At 46.1% G+C, this 23,276-nt stretch overlaps 1 protein-coding gene across 1 annotated transcript in view; it reads right to left on the bottom strand.

The window, feature by feature from the left end:
* Positions 1 to 1,234: 1,234 nt before the first annotated feature.
* Positions 1,235 to 23,276, bottom strand: part of LRRK1 (leucine rich repeat kinase 1) — a 246,932-nt gene continuing 224,890 nt past the window's right edge. The window contains exons 29-34 of the mRNA XM_030189745.1: positions 20,656 to 20,807; positions 17,094 to 17,211; positions 14,529 to 14,645; positions 10,647 to 11,500; positions 6,263 to 6,364; positions 1,235 to 2,092 (exon numbers count right to left, since the gene is read on the bottom strand). Coding sequence (XP_030045605.1) covers positions 1,915 to 2,092; positions 6,263 to 6,364; positions 10,647 to 11,500; positions 14,529 to 14,645; positions 17,094 to 17,211; positions 20,656 to 20,807 — 1,521 coding nt within the window. The 3' untranslated portion in view covers positions 1,235 to 1,914. The remainder of the gene's footprint in view (positions 2,093 to 6,262; positions 6,365 to 10,646; positions 11,501 to 14,528; positions 14,646 to 17,093; positions 17,212 to 20,655; positions 20,808 to 23,276) is intronic.

Genomic DNA, 23,276 nt, shown 5'->3' with positions numbered 1-23,276 from the left:
TCATCTTCCAATGTGGTATATATCATTCAGTGTAAAAAATGTAACGAAGGATGCTATATTGGAGAAACAGGCCAGATGCTTAAGACAAGATTCAACCTGCACAGACATCACATGAAAATAGCCGGTGCCAGTCAAGCCCCCACCCCTGTGGGCCAACACTTTACAAGACCAGAACACTGCACCAGTGATTTCAAAGTAAGGATCCTGAAAGGTAACTTTAAAACAATACAAGAACATAAGACCTTTGAAGTTAGAATTATTGAATATTTCGACACCCAACAGACAGGACTTAATAAGGATCTGGGTTTTCTAACTCATTATAAAACATAAAGTTGTATTTCTCTGTTTATCACCCTCCTCTCACCTTCCCACACCATCCTGTTAGAATATCAATGAAATGCTTTGATGTCCCCATGCATACCCCCACCCTCCCACTCTGTCAGACTGTCAAAGTAATGCTTTGATGTTTCTCTTATATATACTATCTGCTACCACATTTGCTTATTTCCGATCTGAGGAAGAAGGGCAACCTTCGAAAGCTAATCAAGAAATTTATTAAGTTATGTCCAATAAAAAAAGGTATCATCTTATTTTCTTTTCCCATGTTTTATTTTGTTTGATTTCTATTGATAACCTTTAACAGAAACATCAAAGCATTACTTTGACAGTCTGACAGAGTGGGAGGGTGGGGGTATGCATGGGGACATCAAAGCATTTCATTGATATTCTAACAGGATGGGTGTTGGTAGGTGAGAGGAGGGTAATAAACAGAGAAATACAGCTTTATGGTTTATAATGGGCTAGGAAACCCAGATCCTTGTTAAGCCCTGTCTGTTGGGTGTCTGCCTCAGGTCCTAGCCCATTATAAACCATAAAGCTGTATGTCTCTGTTGATCACCCTTCCCTCACCTATCCACACCCATCCTGTTAGAATATCAATGATATGCTTTGATGTCCCCATGCATACCTCCTACCCACCCCCATCCTCTCACCCTGTCAGACTGTCATAGTAATGCTTTGATGTTTCTCTTATATATACTGTCTGCCAACACATTTGCTTATTTCCGATCTGAGGAAGAAGGGCAACCTTCGAAAGCTAATCAAGAAATGTATTAAGTTATGTCCAATAAAAAAAGGTATCATCTTATTTTCTTTTCCATGTTTTATTTTGTTTGATTTCTATTGATTACCTTTAAGAGTGGACTAGCACGGCTACCGCGCCTCTCTACTTCCCGATAAGAGAAATTAAAATCCTATGGAAGCAGCTGGGCATAACCTGGACTGACTCAGCCTGGTATCGTTTAGTTAGCCCAGTTATTCAAAGTACACAAGTCAAGGAATTTCAACGAAGACGACAAAGAGATAAACAGTTTTAGGACTATAAAATCAGTTTGGAGATGAGCTCCTGCCAAGTTTATTTTATAAAGAAATAAACAGAGACTGGGCCATGTTCAGCTTATACAGATTAAGATCACAACCTCCATGTTTCCCAAGAAACTCAGTTCCTGGCACAGTCTCTTCTGCAGGCTCTGCTTATATTTCAAGTCACTTTTTGGGCAGTACACACTTCAAAAGTTCTTTCATATATACAAAAAAGGATGACACTGTATATACTATGGATGGTCGAGGAAACAGTTTAGAAAAAAATTACTTTGCAATATGCTTTCAGAGCACAACTGTTTAAAAAATACGGAGATAATATTTAAAAAAAAAAACCAAAACACTACATAGTAGCTATCTGTTCAGCAAGATTGTCCATAGTGGTCCATAGCAGCACATGTTAAAAGGCCCCTTCTGCTAGCAGTCCAGCTGATCGATTGCTCAGGCGGACTGTTCCAGCTCTGAGGGGTGTCAGTTTCTTGTTCCCCGCAATCCATCCTTCACAGAAGTCTGGCTTTACAGTACGACAAGAGCCTACTTTCTTTTACGCAGGCAGGTTTCAGGCCGTCCCCACTCTTCAGAAGCCTGGTAGAAAATGTCAAACTCTCTGGCACCCCAGCCCCGCCAGACCGCCAGGCACCACTCCATGTCTTCATTCTGCAAACAGCACACAACGGTATCCTCTGCTACCACTGTAGCTTCCAGCAGGGTCCTGTGGAACAGGAAGGACAGTGTCTCAGAATGCAACGAATATCAAATGGAGAAAAGCCCAGTGCAAAGTTACAAATATATAAATATACTAGTAAAAAAGGCCCGTTTCTGACACAAATGAAACGGGCGCTAGCAAGGTTTTCCTCGGAGTGTGTATGTTTGAGAGAGTGTATGTGAGAGTGACTGTGTGTGAGAGAGAGAGTGAATGTGCGAGTGTGTGTGTGAGAGAGAGAGAGAGAGAGAGAGAGTGAGTCTGGGTGCGAGTGTGTCTGTGAGAGAGAGAGTGTGTGTGTGAGATTGAGAGTGTGTGCAAGTGCTTATGTGAGACACAGTGTGAGAGAGAGAGTGTGTTTCACACAGATACAGTGTGTGTGAGAGAGAGAGTGTGAGACACAGACTCTCTGTGAGACTCAGTGTATGAGACCAAGAGAGTGTGTGAGTGACTATCCACCTTATAATTGAAAGAGAAAAACGCCTAGATTTCGACTCAAATCGGGAGATAGACGTTTATCTCACAAAAACGAATAAATCGGTATAATGGAAAGCCGATTTTGGACGTTTTCAACTGCACTCCATCGCGGAAGCGTACAAAGTTGATGGGGGCGTGTCGGAGGCATGGCGAAGGTGGAACTGGGGCGTGGTTATCGGCCGAGGAGAGATGGGCGCCTTTCGCCGATAATGGAAAAAAGTATGCGTTTGTAGCTAGAATTTAGGGCACTTTTCCTGGACCCTGTTTTTTCACGAATAAGGCCCCAAAAAGTGCCCTAAATGACCAGATAACCCCCAGAGGGAATCGGGGATTACCTCCCCTGACTCCCCCAGTGGTCACTAACCCCCTCCCACCACAAAAAATGATGTTTCACAACTTTTTATTTTCACCCTCAAATGTCATACCCACCTCCCTGGCAGCAGTATGCAGGTCCCTGGAGCAGTTGTTAGGGGGTGCAGTGGACTTCAGGCAGGTGGACCCAGGCCCATCCCCCCCCCTACCTGTTACAATTGTGCTGCTTAATGCTTAGTCGTCCAACCCCCCCCCCAAACCCACTGTACCCACATGTAGGTGCCCCCCTTCACCCCTTAGGGCTATAGTAATGGTGTAGACTTGTGGGCAGTGGGTTTTGAGGGGGATTTGGGGGGCTAAACACACAAGGGAAGGGTGCTATGCACCTGGGAGCTCTTTTACCTTTTTTTTGTTTTTGTAAAAGTGCCCCCTAGGGTGCCCGGTTGGTGTCCTGGCATGTGAGGGGGACCAGTGCACTACGAATCCTGGCCCCTCCCATGAACAAATGCCTTGGATTTATTCGTTTTTGAGCTGGGCGCTTTCATTTTCCATTATCACTGAAAAACAAAAACGCCCAGCTCACAAATTGTCGAATAAAACATGGACGTCTATTTTTTTTCGAAAATACGGTTCGGTCCGCCCCTTCATGGACCCGTTCTCGGAGATAAACGCCCATGGAGATAGACGTTTTCATTCAATTATGCCCCTCCATGTGACACATAGAGAGTGAATGTGATACAGTGTGAGACATAGAGTGTGTGAGAGTGAGAGAGTGTGTGTGTGACAGAGATACCTCCCCCCCCCCTCTTTCTCTCGGGTGTCTGAGCGTTACTGTGCAGGACGCTGAGCTCTGGCTGTGCTTCAAGGAACTGACCAATCCTGTTTAATAGAATGCACCTCCAACATTCTGAAGCCGAGAAACCTCGTGTGGTTGGTCACTTCTGCTTGTGACGAACCCGGAAGTACGTGATATCAATTCAGGAGATGGATACAGAGAGCAGGAATGCCTCAGCCATGCAGTCGGCTTCAGAATGTTGGAGGTGCCTTTTATTATATAGGAAAGGAACTGACCAATCCTATTTAAAAGAATGCACCTCCAACATTCTGAAGCCGAGAAACCTCGTGTGGTTGGTCACTTCTGCTTGTGAGGAACCCGGAAGTACATGATGTCAATTCAGGAGATGGATACAGAGAGCAGGAATGCCTCAGCCATGCAGTCAGCTTCAGAATGTTGGAGGTGCCTTTTATTATATAGGATAGGATATGGTCACTATGAAATTGAAATTAAAACACGAGGAGAAAGACCTCAAACAACCCTGACGCTTAATGCAATTTCGGCGGCTTCAGCTGGGGTTGTCTCAAGGGAGGAAGAAAGGGGAGACTAAGGCACGAGGAAAGGAAGATAAGCTGATGAGTAATAAAATGGATTGTGACATAAGTATAACAGTCATATTTCCAGTTCTAGTAGTACTTAAGATCCAGCGGAGGGGGTGGGGGGGAATGTATAAAAATTTGATGATGGTCTGTTCAATACTTATATGTTATGTTCCATTGTATTGTTGAAGTTTTATATTTTATGGTATGTTATACCATGTTTATTTCCTCATCAATAAACATGTTGAAACACAAAGCTAAGTGGTTGTAAACCCTTTATTTGTTCAGCAATCCCACAATGATGCACTCCATCTTTCAGCTCCTATTTCCTTTGCATCTTGTACCAAACCAGGGGGGACGGAGCGCCAACTGATAGTCTGCAGGGGGGCACCAGAGACCCTTGGCACGGCCCTGGTGAACGTGTACTGAATTTACATTCTACAGTAATTTGATTGCATTCATAAAAAGGTTCTTATTTGCTACAGTACAGAGGTTACTTAATGCTAAACCCCACTATTGTGAATTGTAAATTTGATTTACAGTTATTAAAATGATTAAAAAATTAAATTGTCTTTATTTGATTGGGTATTGGCAAGCTAATATACGTATGCACAAGCCTTTCACTATAACGCAATCTTAGTGATTAGCCGGTACTGGCTCCGGCTCCGGCTCCAGCACCAAAGTTCTGTGTTATAGTGAGGGAGCAGTATAATTAGTGCAGGAGGGCGCCTCTGGTGGAAGAGAGCTAAAGACAGCACCAGACTCCTGATGGTAACGAGGAGGAGTGGCCTAGTGGTTAGAGCACCGGTCTTGCAATCCAGAGGTGGCCGGTTCAAATCCCACTGCTGTTGCTTGTGATCTTGGGCAAGTCACTTAACCCTCCATTGCCTCAGGTACAAACTTAGATTGTGAGCCCTCCTGGGACAGAGAAATATCCAGAGTACCTGAATGTAACTCACCTTGAGCTACCACTGAAAAAGGTCTGAGCAAAATCTAAATAAATAAATAAATGTATGTTTGTCGCGACCTAGTGACACATTCAGCGGGCTATGGAAAGTAAATTTAGGTCTCAGTTACTTCAAAGATTCTGTTTTCATTATCGTGCGCTGGGAGAGGGGCTCAGTAATGGTTTGAGAAGATTGAGCAGTGGGTGTTTCAGGAAGGACTTTCTCAGAGAAATTAGCCAGGGAACTAACTTAAGCAACGTTAAATGCCAGTAATAAACACTATGAGGGGATGGAGGAGTGGCCTAGTGGTTAGGGTGGTGGACTTTGGTCCTGAGGAACTGAGTTCGATTCCCACTTCAGGCACAGGCAGCTCCTTGTGACTCTGGGCAAGTCACTTAACCCTCCATTGCTGCATTGAGCCTGCCATGAGTGGGAAAGCGCAGGGTACAAATGTAACAAAAATAAAATAGATACTATTGGAGATTCTACATGGAATGTTGCTACTATTGGAGATTCTACATGGAATGGAATGTTGCTATTCCACTAGCAACATTCCATGTAGAAGGCTGCGCAGGCTTCTGTTTCTGTGAGTCTGACGTCAGGAACGTACGTGCAGGATGTCAGACTCACAGAAGCAGAAGCCTGCGCGGCCACATTGGTGATCTGCAAGGGCCGACTTCTACATGGAATGTTGCTAGTGGAATAGCAACATTCCATGTAGAATCTCAAATAGTAGCAACAGTGGAGGAGTGGCCTAGTGGTTAGGATGGTGGACTTTGGTCCTGAGGAACAGTTCGATTCCCACTTCAGGCACAGGCAGCTCCTTGTGACTCTGGGCAAGTCAGTTAACCCTCCATTGCCCCATGTAAGCCGCATTGACCCATGTATGCCGCATTGAGCCTGCCATGAGTGGGAAAGCGCGGGGTACAAATGTAAAAGAAAAAAAAAAATACACAGCAGGGCAGACGTATCTGAAGCATATCCTTTTCATCCCTGAAGAATTCTGGATGTTGATGGGACACTTGAGTTTGTTGAAACCACAGCAATGTATTCACCGGCTCGAACTTACCCATGAGGCTCCAACTCCTCGGCTTTTAACACCGCTATCACTCTGCCTCGCTGGTTTTCAGATTCTTTCTCCAGTCCAATGACAATTATATCTCCACTGCGCCTATAAATGGATATTAGGTAGAATCACTCACACTTCTTTCCAGAGAGATGGCAGCATGTTGGCTTTCTTTTTTTTTCTTTTAATTTTAATTTTTATTAATTTAAATTATTTAACAAGCAAATATACTTGTACAGAAAAGTTCGGTTAATTACAGTGGCATTCCTAGGCTGGCGGACACCCAGGGCAGATCGCCGATGCCCCCCCCCCCCCCGGTGCAGCGTGCCCCCCCCCCCGGTGAAATTACACCCCCCCCCCCGGGTGCAGTGTGACCCCCCCCCCCGGGTGCATTTTTACCTGCTGGGGGGGGTGCCGCGTGCCTGTCAGCTCCGAGTCCACTCGTTCCCTGCTGCTTCCTCTGCCCCGGTACAGGAAGTAACCTGTTCTGCTTAGAGGGAGCAGCAGGGAGGGAATGAGCGGACTCGGCCAACAGGCGCGCGGGCGTGCACCCGGGGCGGACCGCCCCCCCCTCCTTGGTACACCACTGGTTAAATTATAAATAGCATGAATTGCCATAATAAAAGGAAAAGAAGGAAAATTATATCTGTTAACTTCACATAAGTCCACAATGTGGATCCAAGATACCTAATAAATGGAGAAAAACTTCATCAAATGTAAATTAGGAAATCTGGAAGGATAACAGATTTACTAAGAGTTATTACTAGATGGTAGTACTTCCCATTGGTTGTCTGGTTGATATGAAAGCAGCCAATTGAGAAGGTTCATAAAAAAACATATTTCTGTAACTGGTATCTGATCAAACATTTGCAAAAGGGTATTTAAGGAAAAACGTTGCTCCTATTTGAAGTGCTTGTGATTTCAATTGAAGAAATTGCAGACGTCTTTTTTGAGTATCAGAACATTGGCTTTCTATGCGGGAAACCCTGGTACTAGGTTTCTGCATCCAAGACTTAACTGCAGAAGGAGAGGGAGTCCTGCTCATTTCTCAAAAGCCATTTCATGGCCAGACTCGGTGGATATGGCTATGCACTGGGGTGGGGGATGATCAAATTCCCTGTGCCGTTCCGAGCAGCGCTGAAAAACTAGCGCCGGAATGAAAGCCCCGATGATGAAAACTGATAGCATGCAAATTTATGCACGCTATTAGTTTTGATCATGGAGGGACTTCTGCGGGAGGACTGAGCCTGAGCATCCGCCAAGACACAATCCTCCTGCAAAAGAGTCGTTTGACAGATCCGGGCTGTGAAAAAAAAATAGCCTGGACCTGTCAAACAAATCACCAGCCCCCCCCCCCCAATCACTCCCCAGACATGGGGCTGGAGGTGTGGTGGACCTCCAGACACCTCCCACAACGCAGGACGCCACCATTTTAAAGGCAGCGCTCGCAGGAGGAGGACATGCTACTCCTTCCTGCGAGGTGGGCGGGTGGAGGGGGCTATCAGGGTCACACTGGACCATCGGGGATTTGATCTTTATTGGGGGGGGGGGGAGGGGGTCCACTGAACCTGCAGCCCCATTTGTGTGTGGGGGTGGGGGGGTTTGTGATCATGCAAATGCATGCTGGACTGGGTCTCCCCGTTCCTCCTCAATGCCCAGGCAAACCCTAGTCCGAGCTTGCGTAGGATTTGCTGCGGGAGCAGCGCCCTTGTTTTGTGCACTGTCCACTGAGCATTGGAGAGGAATAGGTAATGCCCTGTTTAGCGTGCATTGGCACGATCATTGCGTTCACAGCCGGCGAGCCCACGTTTGCTTTTGATCATCTGTCAGCGGGATAGAAGAGAAAGCCCTGAAATGCAGAAAATAGATCAGGAGTGACACTGTAATAGTGATGGGTGGGGGGGAGGAGGGGCTACGGAGGGAATTAAAAATGGGAAAACCTCCTGGGTAATCACAGCAGAGGCCAGTTCTGAATGATCCAGAAAACCAAACAAGGTTAAAGCAGTAGGCTGAGAACCAGGGAAGCTCACTGACATTCCCTGCAACCTTGAGCAAATCACTTATCCCTCCATCGCCTCAGGTACAATGTTAGACTGGGCACACATCCTATAATGCTATAGGAAAAGGAAAAAGGTTAAGATCGCCTTCTTTCCAGTCCAAAGATTAAGGGATGTCATCCTGTGAGTATATACGCTCAGAGATAAGAGTTATAATTGGGCAGTTTGTCAACATCTGGCTGTCTTACTTGGCGGTCAGTTCCCGTTGATGCATCGTATTATGAGCTGAATATATTTGTTTTCACTTGTTTTTGATTTCTTTTATTTGGGTCAATGTTCAAAAGAACTTATGGGACCCATAGTGAAAGGGAGCTAAGCAGGTAGGAAAGGGTCCTACCCGGTTATCTCCCGTTAACCAGGCCAAACCCAGATATTCGGTGGCAGGTGTCTGGACAGTGCCGGTGCAGTCTGGGGGCAGAATCTGGGCGGAGCTGGGAATATTCACTCTACTAAACAGGGAACTAAGTGACTAAAGTTAGGACAGCAAAAAGGCTTCCTTAATTTATCTGGATAACTATGTGGGTACCGGACTAAATACTGCTGATACCCAGATAAATGCTGGCGTCCGCACTATATCTGGATATGGCCCGATCCCTGGGTATAGAAAAGCCCAGGGTGGGAAGAGTTTAACACAATGCTGACCACCACAGGCTCAATATTCATCGACTGAAAAAACTCAACGAAAACGGACAGTTAAGCTCTGGAACTCATTGCCGGAGGTTGTGGTAACAGCGGTCAGCGTATCTGGGGTTAAAAACGAATTGGACAGGTTCCTGGAGGAAAAGTCCATAGTCTGCTATTGAGATAGACATGAGGAAGCCACTGCTGGCCCTGGGGTTGGTAGCATGGAATGTTGCTACTATTTGGGTTTCTGCCAGGTACTTGTGACCTGGGTTGGCCACTGTTGGAAACAGGATACTGGGCTAGATGGACCATTGGTCTGACCCAGTAGGGTTATTCTTATGTTCATATATGTTTATATCACCAGTACGGGCAGAAATTATCAATGTGGGCTAATGTCCAAGACGTGTTATTTTACTGTTAACGCAGGTTATTAGTAATTAGGTCTCATTGTAAAAAATGGGACCATGTGCTAAAATAACATGATTTAGTGGTAAAATAACACATCTTAACGGTAGCCCATGTTGATAAACTTCCCCCATACATGCAGCTGGCAGCAGTGACTGTATTACGCATATGCTCATCAACGTGACCTATTTATTTGTTACATTTGTATCCCACATTTTCCCACCTATTTGCAGGCTCAATGTGGCTTACATAGCGCCTTAGGGTGAAAGTCTCCTCCGGTGAAGAAACAAATATAGAGTGATGTTATTTTAAATGAAATAGATATGTACAGACACATTAGGGAAACACAGAGAGGGAGGTTATATAAAGTTCATAACAAGTTTGGGTTTCTTTGAGTTGCTGGATTCAGATAATTAAGTTGGGTCATTAGGATATGCCTTTTCGAACAGGTAAGTAAGTCTTCAGTGATTTGCCACTGAGTGGAGGAGTGGCCTAGTGGTTAGGGTGGTGGACTTTGGTCCTGGGGAACTGAGTTGGATTCCCACTTCAGGCACAGGCAGCTCCTTGTGACTCTGGGCAAGTCACTTCACCCTCCATTGCCCCATGTAAGCCGCATTGAGCCTGCCATGAGTGGGGAAAGCGCAGGGTACAAATGTAACAAAAATAAAATAGATACTATTGGAGATTCTACATGGAATGTTGCTATTTCACTAGCAACATTCCATGTAGAAGGCTGCGCAGGCAGGTCGTCAGACTCACAGAAGCAGAAGCCTGCGCGGCCACATTGGTTATCTGCAAGGGCCGACTTCTACATGGAATGTTGCTAGTGGAATAGCAACATTCCAAGTAGAATCTCAAATAGTAGCAACAGTGGAGGAGTGGCCTAGTGGTTAGGGTGGTGCAACTAAGGAACTGAGTTCAATTCCCACTTCAGGCACAGGCAGCTCCTTGTGACTCTGGGCAAGTCACTTAACCCTCCATTGCCCCATGTAAGCCGCATTGAGCCTGCCATGAGTGGGAAAGCGTGGGATACAAATGTAACAAAAAAAAACCCCATAACCTTTTAAATGCTGTGGCCGACAGTTACCCCCCCCCCCCCCCCCCCAAACCAACAACCCAACATTGCTGCCTTTGAAAATTGATCCAATTGTATTTTAATATTTAAACTGCTCTGAATGACCTTGTTCAGTAAAGGCGTAAATATCATTTTTTGTTTAAAAATAAATAAGCAGTTCTACTGGCTGTCCGTAATGCAACATTTACAGCTCTCACACAATTACTCACATCAGAGAACGCAATACCTGGGAATCCAAAGGAGGTCTTTGATCACAAGAATGTTTACTGCCTGCAGGTTTGTCTTTACATCCTCTGTCGCTGGGCCACCGTTCTCGGGCCTATCTGGTGAAGGATTCAGTTCCTGACACTTATCCGATTCCTCGCAGTCTGTAGAGAAGGGTATACTGGAAGTGCTGACTGGGGAGCTCAGCAGGCTGGAGGAGGACAAGGTATTCCTGTTAGGAAGTGAGGAGGAGTGGGAAGACATTGAACAATAGTCTGTAAGAGAATCCTGATGGCTTATCATCTGTGTCCCAAGCTCCTCGCTATAGATAATGGTCATATCAGCTGGTGATTGAATTTCAAGCCTCTTCCTGGACAGGGAAATGCTTGAGGTAGCGACGGGAATTAGCCTGGACGGCTGCTGTACCACGAACATGTCTCTCAGAGGACTGCAGTCTCCACAGAAGTACCGCGCACACAGCTGGTAGGTGCTGGCGTGGAACATTACCAGAGAGTTGGTTTCATTGTCCAGGCACCAAACCACCTCTTCCCCGCTGCACTCCGAGCTACACGCTATAGACGTAATTAAGGAAGGGGGGTTATAGGGTTCCAGCCTCCTCAGGATCTCTAGCGTCGCACAGTCTATGATGAGAATGCCAGGACCATTGCTGTACCACACCTCTGACCCGCTGTTGGCAGTTTCCATGGCCCGCACGGGGTAGGGGTTCTGACGGGGGTCGTCGTCGGAGATTTTGAACATAGACCTGTTGGCTGTGTGTGAACAGACATAGGAGCAGCTGTCGTTGGGGATGCCGCGTACAACCGAGAAGATGGCGACAAGACTGTCGGACAGGCCAGCAAACACCAAACAGCAGTTCTAGAAAGAGAGGCAGGTCATTAATTTAAGCTCTGTCGCTGCCACAGAGGCCTCAGGCCTATACACTGAAGATTCATTCACATTTAAAAACAAACTCCTCAGAGGACACCTTGGTTTGTATTACAGGCTCATTTAAAGCTCTAAGGAATATAATTTTACCTGGATTATTTAACAGTCCTCTAAGCATCACAGTAAAAAGAGTGGCCTAGTGGTTAGGGTGGTGGACTTTGGTCCTGGGGAACTGAGGAACTGAGTTGGATTCCCACTTCAGGCACAGGCAGCTCCTTGTGACTCTGGGCAAGTCACTTAACCCTCCATTGCCCCATGTAAGCCGCATTGAGCCTGCCATGAGTGGAAAAGCGCAGGGTACAAATGTAACAAAAATAAAATAGATACTATTGGAGATTCTACATGGAATGTTGCTATTCCACTAGCAACATTCCATGTAGAAGGCTGCGCAGGCTTCTGTTTCTGTGAGTCTGACGTCCTGCACGTACCTGCGCAGAAGCCTGCGCGGCCACATTGGTGTTCTGCAAGGGCCGACTTCTATATGGAATGTTGCTAGTGGAATAGCAACATTCCATGTAGAATCTCAAATAGTAGCAACAGTGGAGGAGTGGCCTAGTGGTTAGGGTGGTGGACTTTGGTCCTGAGGAACTGAGTTCAATTCCCACTTCAGGCACAGGCAGCTCCTTGTGACTCTGGGCAAGTCACTTAACCCTCCATTGCCCCATGTAAGCCGCATTGAGCCTGCCATGAGTGGGAAAGTGCAGGGTACAAATGTAACAAAAATAAATAAAAAAAATAAAAAGTGAGGGAAGCCAACCCCACAACCACCTCTAGCGCAGTGTAAGAATATTAGCTGGCCTTTCCAGGAAGGGGGAGGGAGGATCCTTTTTCTTTCTGTATAGCAAAGTGACTTAACCATCCTGAGAATTCCTTGGAATTATGCTTCTCCTTCTGTAGAGTTGCTAATCAAGGTTTGCCAAGAGGACAGTGTGAACGGAACTGGATGTAGGTGGCAGGGTGGGGATTTTGCAGGCTGTTGCTCAGAGGCTGGAGGAAGGTCAGGGTCCACAATGACTGGAGATCGAGTATAGTCTGCTGTGAGACAGAAGATGAGGGCGGCCAGGCTGCAACAGCATCTGTGCTACATCCTCCCTCTCTTCCAAAAACATTGGACAAGCAGTAATATTCCAGTAGCTCAGGAAGTGATCTTAGTCAGTTTCTTCCCTGAACCATGTCCCCATGTGGGAACAGGTCAATACTGTCTTCATAAGGGAATATGTATGCTGTCCTTCCTTTAGCTGACCTTAACTGCCCTTTTTGAAGAACATAAAAATTTCAAAGTGGTACCTGAGATACCCTTCATCTTGGTTCTTCAACCAGGCCTTTAATGGAAGAAGTAACTAACTTGCTAAGGAATGACACTGGCTGCACTTACTATTGCCGGACATGTTTATCCATTCCTACCCTAGCTAAGATCAGGGGCGTAGCCAGACTTCGGCGGGAGGTGGGTCCAGAACCCGAGGTGAGGGGGCACATTTTAGGCTCCCCCTGGTGTCGCCGACCCCCCCCCCCTGCCACCACCAACTTTGACCCCCCCCTGCCAACCCTCTCGACCCCCCTCCCGCCGCGGCCTACCTTTGCTGGCGGGGGACCCCAACCCCCGCCAGCCGAGGTCCTCTTCTTCAGGCGCAAGGCTTCGTTCTGTTTCTGTGAGTCTGACGTCCTGCACGTACAATGTGCAGGACGTCAGAAACAGAACGAAGCCTTGCACCAGAACAAGAGGACCTCGGCTGGCGGGGGTTGGGGTCCCCCGCCAGCAAAGGTAGGCGACGGCGGAAAGGGGGGGGGGTCGAGAGGGTCGTCAGCAGGGGTCCAGGGCCAAATCTACGGGGGCCCAGGCCCCCGTGGCCACGCCACTGGCTAAGATCATTTTCAAGCACCTTTCTGACCTCATGTGCAACTGTCTTTAAATTAATCCCTTTATATTCTTACTCATGTTACTCTATCTTATCTATCTATTTGGTCCATCTTTGCTTACATCCTATGCCGTCTATTAAAAAATGTTTTATTAGGCGTTGTGTCGACATCGTAAGTAGTCTACTATGCCACACCTTGTCCTGTTATTTGGATATTTTTATTATTGTAATGGTCTATGGCTTATGTTTGACTCATTCTTGCCGTACAGTGCCTTGACTGAATTTCTTCAAAAAGGTGGTAAGTAAATAATAAATAAATAAACTAAGGGCAAAATGGAAACTAACAGAAAGGGGCTTTAAGCGCTTCTGTATGAGGGTAAAGCGAGAAAGGGAGAAGCATTTTCTTGCCTGGCATAACTCAGTTTGATCAGTTTTGGGAATACACCTGCCCTTTAGCCTAGTGGTTAGTGCAGCAGACTCTGATTCTGGGGAACTGGGTCCGATTCCCACTGCAGCTCCTTGTGACTCTGGGCAAGTCACTTAACCCTCCATTGCCCCAGGTACAAATAAGTACCTGTATATACTATGTAAACTGCTTAGAATGTAGGTTGAAAAATACCACAGAAAGGCGGCGTGTCAAGTCCCAGTTCCCTTTCCCTATTTGAGATTCTACATGGAATGTTGCTACTATTGGATTCTACATGGAATGTTGCTACTATTGGAGATTCTACATGGAATGTTGCTATTCCACTAGCAACATTCCATGTAGAAGCCTGCCCCTGCAGATCAGCAATGTGGCCGTGCTGGCTTCTGTTTCTGTGAGTCTGACGTCCTGCGGCCGCATTGCTGATCTGCAGGGGCAGGCTTCTACATGGAATGTTGCTAGTGGAGGAGTAGCCTAGTGGTTAGTGCAGCGGACTCTGATTCTGGGGAACTGGGTTCGATTCCCACTGCAGCTCCTTGTGACTCTGGGCAAGTCACTTAACCCTCCATTGCCCCTGGTACAAAATAAGTACCTGAATATATATAAACCGCTTTGAATGTAGTTGCAAAAACCTCAGAAAGGTGGTCTATCAAGTCCCATTTCCCTTCCCCTTTCTTACCTTTTCTACAAGAGGCAGAGCCAAGAAGCAGGTGACAACAGCTGGAGTGTCAACAACCTTCTGTGGTGCGTTCAGAGGGCACATCCCTTGCAGACTGTAGACGTACACCTTCTGGTCCTGCAAAGGTGGCAGACATTTCATCTTTTCAGCCTTATGCCGTCAGCTTTTCCAGGTACATACGAGAACCCCCCCCCCCCCCCCCAAACTATCATTTCAGATCTACAAATGAATATAAATGTACCAAATAGAAAGTTTCGGCACACCTGCTGCATCACCTGTGATGGTAAACTTTTGCCTCTCCAAATCACAAGCTCATTAAAACAAGTGCTGTGTAAACTAACATAGAAAAAGACCTCAGTTTCACATGTACAGTGGCCAAAGCACTTGTATTTTTAGTAACATCAATGGTCATAAAAACTCACCCCCCCTGATGTTCATTCGGTGGCAGTCGGTGTTTTTTAAAATGCTAATTGTCGCTGGCTAAATTAGCCCCTGATATTCAGTGTCAGGCCATGTCCAGGCTCTGGCACCCAATATCAGAGGCTAATTTCAGATGTGCTGGCCACCTGGAGCTTATGCGGGCCCAGCCAATATTCAGCCAGGGCCCACATAAGACAGTTATGTGGGCCTTGGCTGAATATCAGGCTGACACTTGCTGCATAACTTTTTTTTTTTTCAAATCTGGTCCCCCGAGCCCCCTCCCTGCTCCGACAAAGCCCCCTCCTTTCTGTCCCCTCCCTCCAGCCTGTGACAAGAAACTAGTCCCCCTGGAAAGGCCCCTGCTCCCAACCATCCAGGTAGGCCCCGTGGGCCTACCTGTATCCCTGGTGGTCCAGCGGTGGTCCTTAGGGGGCAGGAGCGCAGCCCCCTGGCTCCTACCCCTTGCAACACCCTTCCAAAACGGCTGCCATGACCAGGGTCAAGGCAGTCATTTTGGAAGAGTGTTGCAAGGAGCAGGAGAGAGGAGGCTGCAATCCTGCCTCCACCACCACTGCTGGACCACCACGGATATAGGTAGGCCAGGAAGGGCCTACCTGGATGACTGGGGGGTTGGAGGCGATGGAGGAAGCCTTCTGGGGGGCTCCCACTTAGCCATCTATCCCCCCTTCAGTCCATTCAGAACTCTGCCGCACGTCTTATCTTCCGCCTTAACCGATACACTCATATCACCCCTCTCCTCAAGTCACTCCACTGGCTTCCGATCAGGTACCGCATACAGTTCAAGCTTCTCCTACTCACCTACAAATGCACTCGATCTGCAGCCCCTCCTTACCTCTCTACCCTCATCTCCCCTTACGTCCCTACCCGTAACCTCCGCTCTTAAGACAAATCCCTCCTTTCAGTACCCTTCTCCACCACCGCCAACTCTAGGCTTCGCCCTTTCTGCCTCGCCTCACCCCATGCTTGGAACAAACTCCCTGAGCCCATACGCCGGGCCCCCTCCCTACCCATCTTCAAATCATTGCTCAAAGCCCACCTCTTCAATGTTGCCTTCGGCACCTAATCACAACACCTCTTCTCAGGAAATCTCAACTACCCCAACTTGACATTTCGTCCTTTAGATTGTAAGCTCTTCTGAGCAGGGACCGTCCTTATTCATTAATTTGTACAGCGCTGCGTAACCCTACTAGCGCTCTAGAAATGTTAAGTAGTAGTAGTAGACTAGTTTCTTGCCACGGGCTGGGGGGAGGTGGCAGGAAAGGAGATGGCTTTGTCGAGGGGGTGGGTGGGCGAGAGCTTGGGGGACCAGATTGAAAAAAAAAAAAAAAGAGTTATGTGGGTGCTGGTCTGATATTCAGTGCCAGCATCTGCATTGCTCAACGGCTTAATTTGGGACAGCTAGTTGCCATCCCTTGTTCTGCCCCTGAATTGCCCACTTTTTTGGTGAGTGGTCAGAGATGAAATTCAGCGGCACTGCCCGGTTTCATGCCGCTGAATACGCATGAGGTGGAGGCAGTACATACAAACATCTTTCGTGAATATGCACTGCGGACATCCTGAAAACCTGACTGGCTGGTGTGCCTCCAGGATCGGGTTTGGGAATCACCGGATTAAAGACAAATTAAGAAAGGTTGAGGAAAGCGAACACTGTGGGAGGGAGGAGGGGGGGGGGGGTTGGGAATGACAGGGGGGGGGATAAAGTGAGGGGAGGGGGAAGGGGGGAAATAAAAGGAAAAATCAGATCAAGGGGGAGTTTATATGTTGATGTTACAGCTTTTGTATATTACAAGAGGCTAAGACTCTCTGAATTTGTTATCTTGAGTTGCTAACAAAAGTTTTTTGCAAAGAAAAAAAAAAAAAAAAAGGTTGAGGAAAGCGGAGTGTGTGGTTCAGTAAACAGGGGAGAAAAGACAAAATCCAGAAGACACAACGAGAGTCTGGAAGACAGGAGTAGTACAGGAAGCAGGTATTATTCAAGTTTGATAATTCAGCATTCAATCTTTCTAATTAATAGCACAGGAAAGCAAACGAAAATTTCCATGTATCTTACAAAAGACGACATAGCTTTAGCACGTTGTAAAGAGTGGCCGGCAGAACGGAAAGCCTTTTTATCTATACAAGCACCTCGGTTGCAGTCCAAAGCGTGTTGTGTATTTTTAGCTGGCAGCAGACCTTCATTCCTGGACAATTCATCCTCTGTACTTCTATCAGTCCTTTCTCGGTGTTCACCACAGTATAGTTCCTGTGGGAAGCAAAGAAAGGCATCCGTAACACCGGCTTAGACAGAAGAGCTGACTGGGAGACTGACCTCTGTAGTGCACTGCAGACGCCTTCACATTACCCATTTCTCCACAGTGTTTCATATCTTGGTGGTGCATAGGGTTAACGAGTCTTGTTGTGGGGTTAACTCACAGGGAGTGCCCGTGACGTAGCCACAGGTGGGCCCCGGCCCACCCACTTAGGGCTCAGGCCCACCCAACACACGGTAGCACACTTTTAGCTGGTGGGGGTCCCAAGCTCCGCCAGCTGAAGACGTCCCCCTGATGGTAATGAAAACCATAGGCGGTCGGTGGCTCAGCTGTTTGGGGAGGCTAAAGTGGGCGGGGCCAGCCGGAGCCCTTAATTGCCTCAAAGCATACAGAAAGGTCAGCAAAACAGTGGCAGATGATAATATCTTTTCTTAAATTTAGAGATTAAGATACATATCAAATGCCAGAGAATGAAGTGGCAAAGAAAATTAAACAGTGCAGGCTTCAGTAGCTATATATATATATTTTATTTTGTTACATTTGTACCCCGCGCTTTCCCACTCATGGCAGACTCAATGCGGCTTACATGGGGCAATGGAGGGTTAAGTGACTTGCCCAGAGTCACAAGGAGCTGCCTGTGCCTGAAGTGGGAATCAAACTCAGTTCCCCAAGACCAAAGTCCACCACCCTAACCACTAGGCCACTCCTCCACTGTTGCTACTATTTGAGATTCTACATGGAATGTTGCTATTCCACTAGAAGTCGGCCCTTGCAGATCACCAGTGTGGCCGCGCAGGCTTCTGCTTCTGTGAGTCTGACGTCCTGCACGTACGTGCAGGACGTCAGACTCACAGAAACAGAAGCCTGCGCAGCCTCTACATGGAATGTTGCTAGTGGAATAGCAACATTCCATGTAGAATCTCCAATAGTAGCAACATTCCATGTAGAATCTCCAATAGTAACAACATTCCATGTAGAATCTCCATTAGTATCTATTTTATTTTTGTTACATTTGTACCCCGCGCTTTCCCACTCATGGCAGGCTCAATGCGGCTTACATGGGGCAATGGAGGGTTAAGTGACTTGCCCAGAGTCACAAGGAGCTGCCTGTGCCTGAAGTGGGAATCAAACTCAGTTCCCCAAGACCAAAGTCCACCACCCTAACCACTAGGCCACTCCTCCACTGTTGCTACTATTTGAGATTCTACATGGAATGTTGCTATTCCACTAGAAGTCGGCCCTTGCAGATCACCAGTGTGGCCGCGCAGGCTTCTGCTTCTGTGAGTCTGACGTCCTGCACGTACGTGCAGGACGTCAGACTCACAGAAACAGAAGCCTGCGCAGCCTCTACATGGAATGTTGCTAGTGGAATAGCAACATTCCATGTAGAATCTCCAATAGTAGCAACATTCCATGTAGAATCTCCAATAGTAACAACATTCCATGTAGAATCTCCATTAGTATCTATTTTATTTTTGTTACATTTGTACCCCGCGCTTTCCCACTCATGGCAGGCTCAATGCGGCTTACATGGGGCAATGGAGGGTTAAGTGACTTGCCCAGAGTCACAAGGAGCTGCCTGTGCCTGAAGTGGGAATCAAACTCAGTTCCCCAAGACCAAAGTCCACCACCCTAACCACTAGGCCACTCCTCCACTGTTGCTACTATTTGAGATTCTACATGGAATGTTGCTATTCCACTAGAAGTCGGCCCTTGCAGATCACCAGTGTGGCCGCGCAGGCTTCTGCTTCTGTGAGTCTGACGTCCTGCACGTACGTGCAGGACGTCAGACTCACAGAAACAGAAGCCTGCGCAGCCTCTACATGGAATGTTGCTAGTGGAATAGCAACATTCCATGTAGAATCTCCAATAGTAGCAACATTCCATGTAGAATCTCCAATAGTAACAACATTCCATGTAGAATCTCCATTAGTATCTATTTTATTTTTGTTACATTTGTACCCCGCGCTTTCCCACTCATGGCAGGCTCAATGCGGCTTACATGGGGCAATGGAGGGTTAAGTGACTTGCCCAGAGTCACAAGGAGCTGCCTGTGCCTGAAGTGGGAATCAAACTCAGTTCCCCAAGACCAAAGTCCACCACCCTAACCACTAGGCCACTCCTCCACTGTTGCTACTATTTGAGATTCTACATGGAATGTTGCTATTCCACTAGAAGTCGGCCCTTGCAGATCACCAGTGTGGCCGCGCAGGCTTCTGCTTCTGTGAGTCTGACGTCCTGCAAGTACGTGCAGGACGTCAGACTCACAGAAACAGAAGCCTGCGCAGCCTCTACATGGAATGTTGCTAGTGGAATAGCAACATTCCATGTAGAATCTCCAATAGTAGCAACATTCCATGTAGAATCTCCAATAGTAACAACATTCCATATAGAATCTCCATTAGTATCTATTTTATTTTTGTTACATTTGTACCCTGCGCTTTCCCACTCATGGCAGGCTCAATGCGGCTTACATGGGGCAATGGAGGGTTAAGTGACTTGCCCAGAGTCACAAGGAGCTGCCTGTGCCTGAAGGGGGAATCAAACCCAGTTCCCCAGGACCAAAGTCCACCACCCTAACCACTAGGCCACTCCTTATAATGTCTTTTAGGCAACTGAATTAAAGTGGATTTTTTTAAAAAGTGTAACTAGCTGATAACCTACATCTCCACAGAGGCCTGCAGTCCCATCTGCCCCCTCTTTCTCTCTCTCACATCCCACTTTTCCACAGCCAGTCTGCCTCTCTCTCTCTCTCACACCCATATCTTCCCCTTCACAGAGTTTGTTGATTTTGCTGCCTCATGAGATCGGGAGCTTCAAGGTCAGCAGGTCCTTCATGAACCTCAAAGATGCTCAAATATGTCTGACAGCTCCGCGGCTGCACAGTGCACTTGGGAAGGCACTGAGGATGGGGGTGAGGAAACTGCTGGCCATGGGGTAGTGAAGGGAAAAGGGAAGGAATATACTGGACCAGAATGTAGAGATGCCAACACTCTGATGTTATGACAAATAAAGTTTTTCCTATACCTTTTATTATGTTTGTTGTCTTAGACGATACGTTTATGATTAATTTTTTACTATGATACTGTTTAATGATATTATACTGAACTGTAGCCTACCCATGTTACTGTGTAAGCCACATTGAGCCTGCAACTAGTGGGAAAATGTGGGGTATAAATGTATTAAATAAAATAAATAAAAATAAATAGTTTTGATGCCACCTCAGTCAGGCCAACATAATTCCTCCACTGTAAAACACTATACACAAACATATAGTATGATAAGGTTCGGAGTGTGTTTTTGCACAACAGCATTAACTCGGGTATACATATCAAGTATCACATAGCATGTAAAATGAGTTTATCTTAGGCAGGCTGGGTGGACCGTGCAGGTCTTTATCTGCCGTCATTTACTATGACAGTGCTAGAGCTCTCTACCTTTCATGTTGCTTGCCATCCCAAAAGACCACCGTGTGCTCCTGCCCCGGAGAAGAAGAGAAGAAAGTCTGCTTCCCACAGGACAACTTGTACATGAAGACCGCAAAGCTGGGTTCCTTCATTTGCTTCACCACAGAGGCAGCTAGGGGACGCTAGGAGACAGAAATGCATTTGTAAGAGCAGCTGGACAGAAAATGCCATCACGGGAACATTTTTACAAGCTGTCAGAGGTAAAATGCTGGGCCAGATTTAGTTTAATTCATTGAAACATTATATACCACCTACATTACTATATCAAACAGTGGTGTAGCTACAGGAGGCCTCGGCGGGGGGGGGGGGGGGGGGTGCCAGGCCCCCCATTTCTGTCTTAGGCCCCCCCCCCAACAATGTTGGCCAGCTGTCAGCTGGCTCTTAAAATCGGCACAACAAAAGCTGGGTTGTTTTGGTCCCCGCGGTCAGCCAGATGAGCTCTCCGTCTCTCCCTCCCTTCGGGTCTGGCCGGCTATCCTTTGCTCCTCCCTTTCTCACAGCAGTGAGCCACGGCACAGGCAGCGCTGAAGAAGGCAGTTGCTTCGGGCTGCCTCGGTCCGTCTCGCTACTTCATCCCGCCTTTTCAACTTCCTGTGAGTAGGACTGGGGCAACTGAAAACAGCTGTCTTAACGCTACTGAAGACTTATTTGTTCAATAAAACGTACAAAAAAGATCCCCCATAAAAAACCAGCACCTAAACTTCACCAGATACAAGTTTAATGGAACTTTTCAAATTTGTTTATCCTAACTTACACCCAAATTATTGAACGTTATATCTTGTCCTGTTATCATTATGTTTTACCCACTTCTCATTATACATAATTTTCTGTGCACCTTAACTGCAATAAGGCTGAAATTGTTATTCCACTAATATGATTACCGAGATATTCTCATGCATCTTATTTGTTATCTCTATTCTGACTTCCTTATCCCATTAATGTGATTGTTGTTGTATTATATTGTAACTATATCACAAAAAATGCACAGCATAAGTGGTTTTATGTGATATATGTATTGTAATAAAAGAAATTAAATATTTTAAAGGAAGAACGTTTTTTGTGATATAGTTTTGGGATCTGTTCTTCTAGTTTAAATATTTATCCCCAGTAATATATGTATTATATTGTAAGCCACATTGAGCCTGCAAATAGGTGGGAAAATGCGGGATATAAAGAAATAAATACCAGTGGCACCAAGGAGGTTAGATTGAGAACAGGAGACGGCACAACATCAAAAAAAGCTGAAGTCATGGAGGTTAACCTCGTTCCCAAACAATCAAAATAAAGCAAACAAACCTATGGGCTGTTGCATCCATGTTGTCGCTCCTTGTTGGAAGAATTTTTATTTGATCCCACTTATATTTTCATACAGATGTACACAGAGGAAGTATAATAATGGAATAACTTTTCAATAGGTAGAGCGGTAATTTGTTATGAATCGTAATCAATGTGTCATTTGGAGGGGCTGGTTATAGGGACCCCCTACTACTGTTCTATTCGTGCAGAGATTTTATTCTCCTGGCAAAGGGCCATTAAAGCAGACGTCATGTTCTGAGAATCAGCTGCTCAGAGAGGGTCAAAGTACAGAACAAAGTCCAAATAGCACAAAAAGCACCAAAAGCCTTCAAGTTGCTTTACTTGTATGACTTGGCATCAATCTTCCAAAAATGACCCGACACGGGCTGTGTTTCGGTTCACAGTGCCTGCGTCAGGGGTCTGCGTCAAACATAAACAATAATATGGCTCAAACATAACAAATAAAATGTATTCATTGAGAAACCAATGATGAATTCCAATGGGAATAATAACATATGATAAACAAATATAAATATATATATATATATATATATATATAACTACTACTACTACTACTATTTAACATTTCTAGAGCGCTACAAAGTGTACGCAGCGCTGTACAAACACAGAAGAAAGACAGTCCCTGCTCAAAGAGCTTACAATCTAATAGACAAAAAGTAAAGCATTTAAATTTAAAATATTTAAGCAGTCAAGCACAAGAGAACAGTCACAGAAGGACAGAAGATGTTGAAGGGTGGTCAGTGTGATTAGGTGTAACTCTGGTTGGAGTAGTGGGAGAAGGTGATAGAAGAATAGAAATGGGTGAGGTAAAGTAATGAGTGGGTTGATAGGGAGGTTATATAAGACATGTCACTCTAGGGGTGGGTGGGTAGAGGGGTAGGGTGGGTGGAAGCAGGAGAAGGTATTCTCTGCAGCCTATCTGTGAGATGGAAAATGCTCTCTGAAGCTGCTGCTATAAGTTGTTAGTTTTCTCTCCCTGAAAGAGATCCAAGCCACATATAACAAATGACATATATAAAAGATTAAAAAAAAAAAATATATATATATATATATATATAAAGTAAACATGCATGTGCATTATTCTTTATGAAATACATTAAAATACATTAATGGGCTCATTTTCAAAAGAGGACGCCCATCTTTCGACATAAATCAAAAGATGGACGTCCTTCTCACAGGGCCCTCCAAATCGGTATAATCAAAAACCGATTTTGGACGTCCCCAACTGCTTTCCGTCGCAGGGACGCCCAAAGTTCAAGGGGGCGTATCAGAGG

Source organism: Microcaecilia unicolor, chromosome 1, assembly GCF_901765095.1.
Source record: "Microcaecilia unicolor chromosome 1, aMicUni1.1, whole genome shotgun sequence".
Lineage (NCBI taxonomy): Eukaryota > Metazoa > Chordata > Amphibia > Gymnophiona > Siphonopidae > Microcaecilia > Microcaecilia unicolor.
The sequence above is the reverse complement of the archived record's forward strand: the minus strand, read 5'-3'. Positions and strand labels throughout refer to the sequence as shown.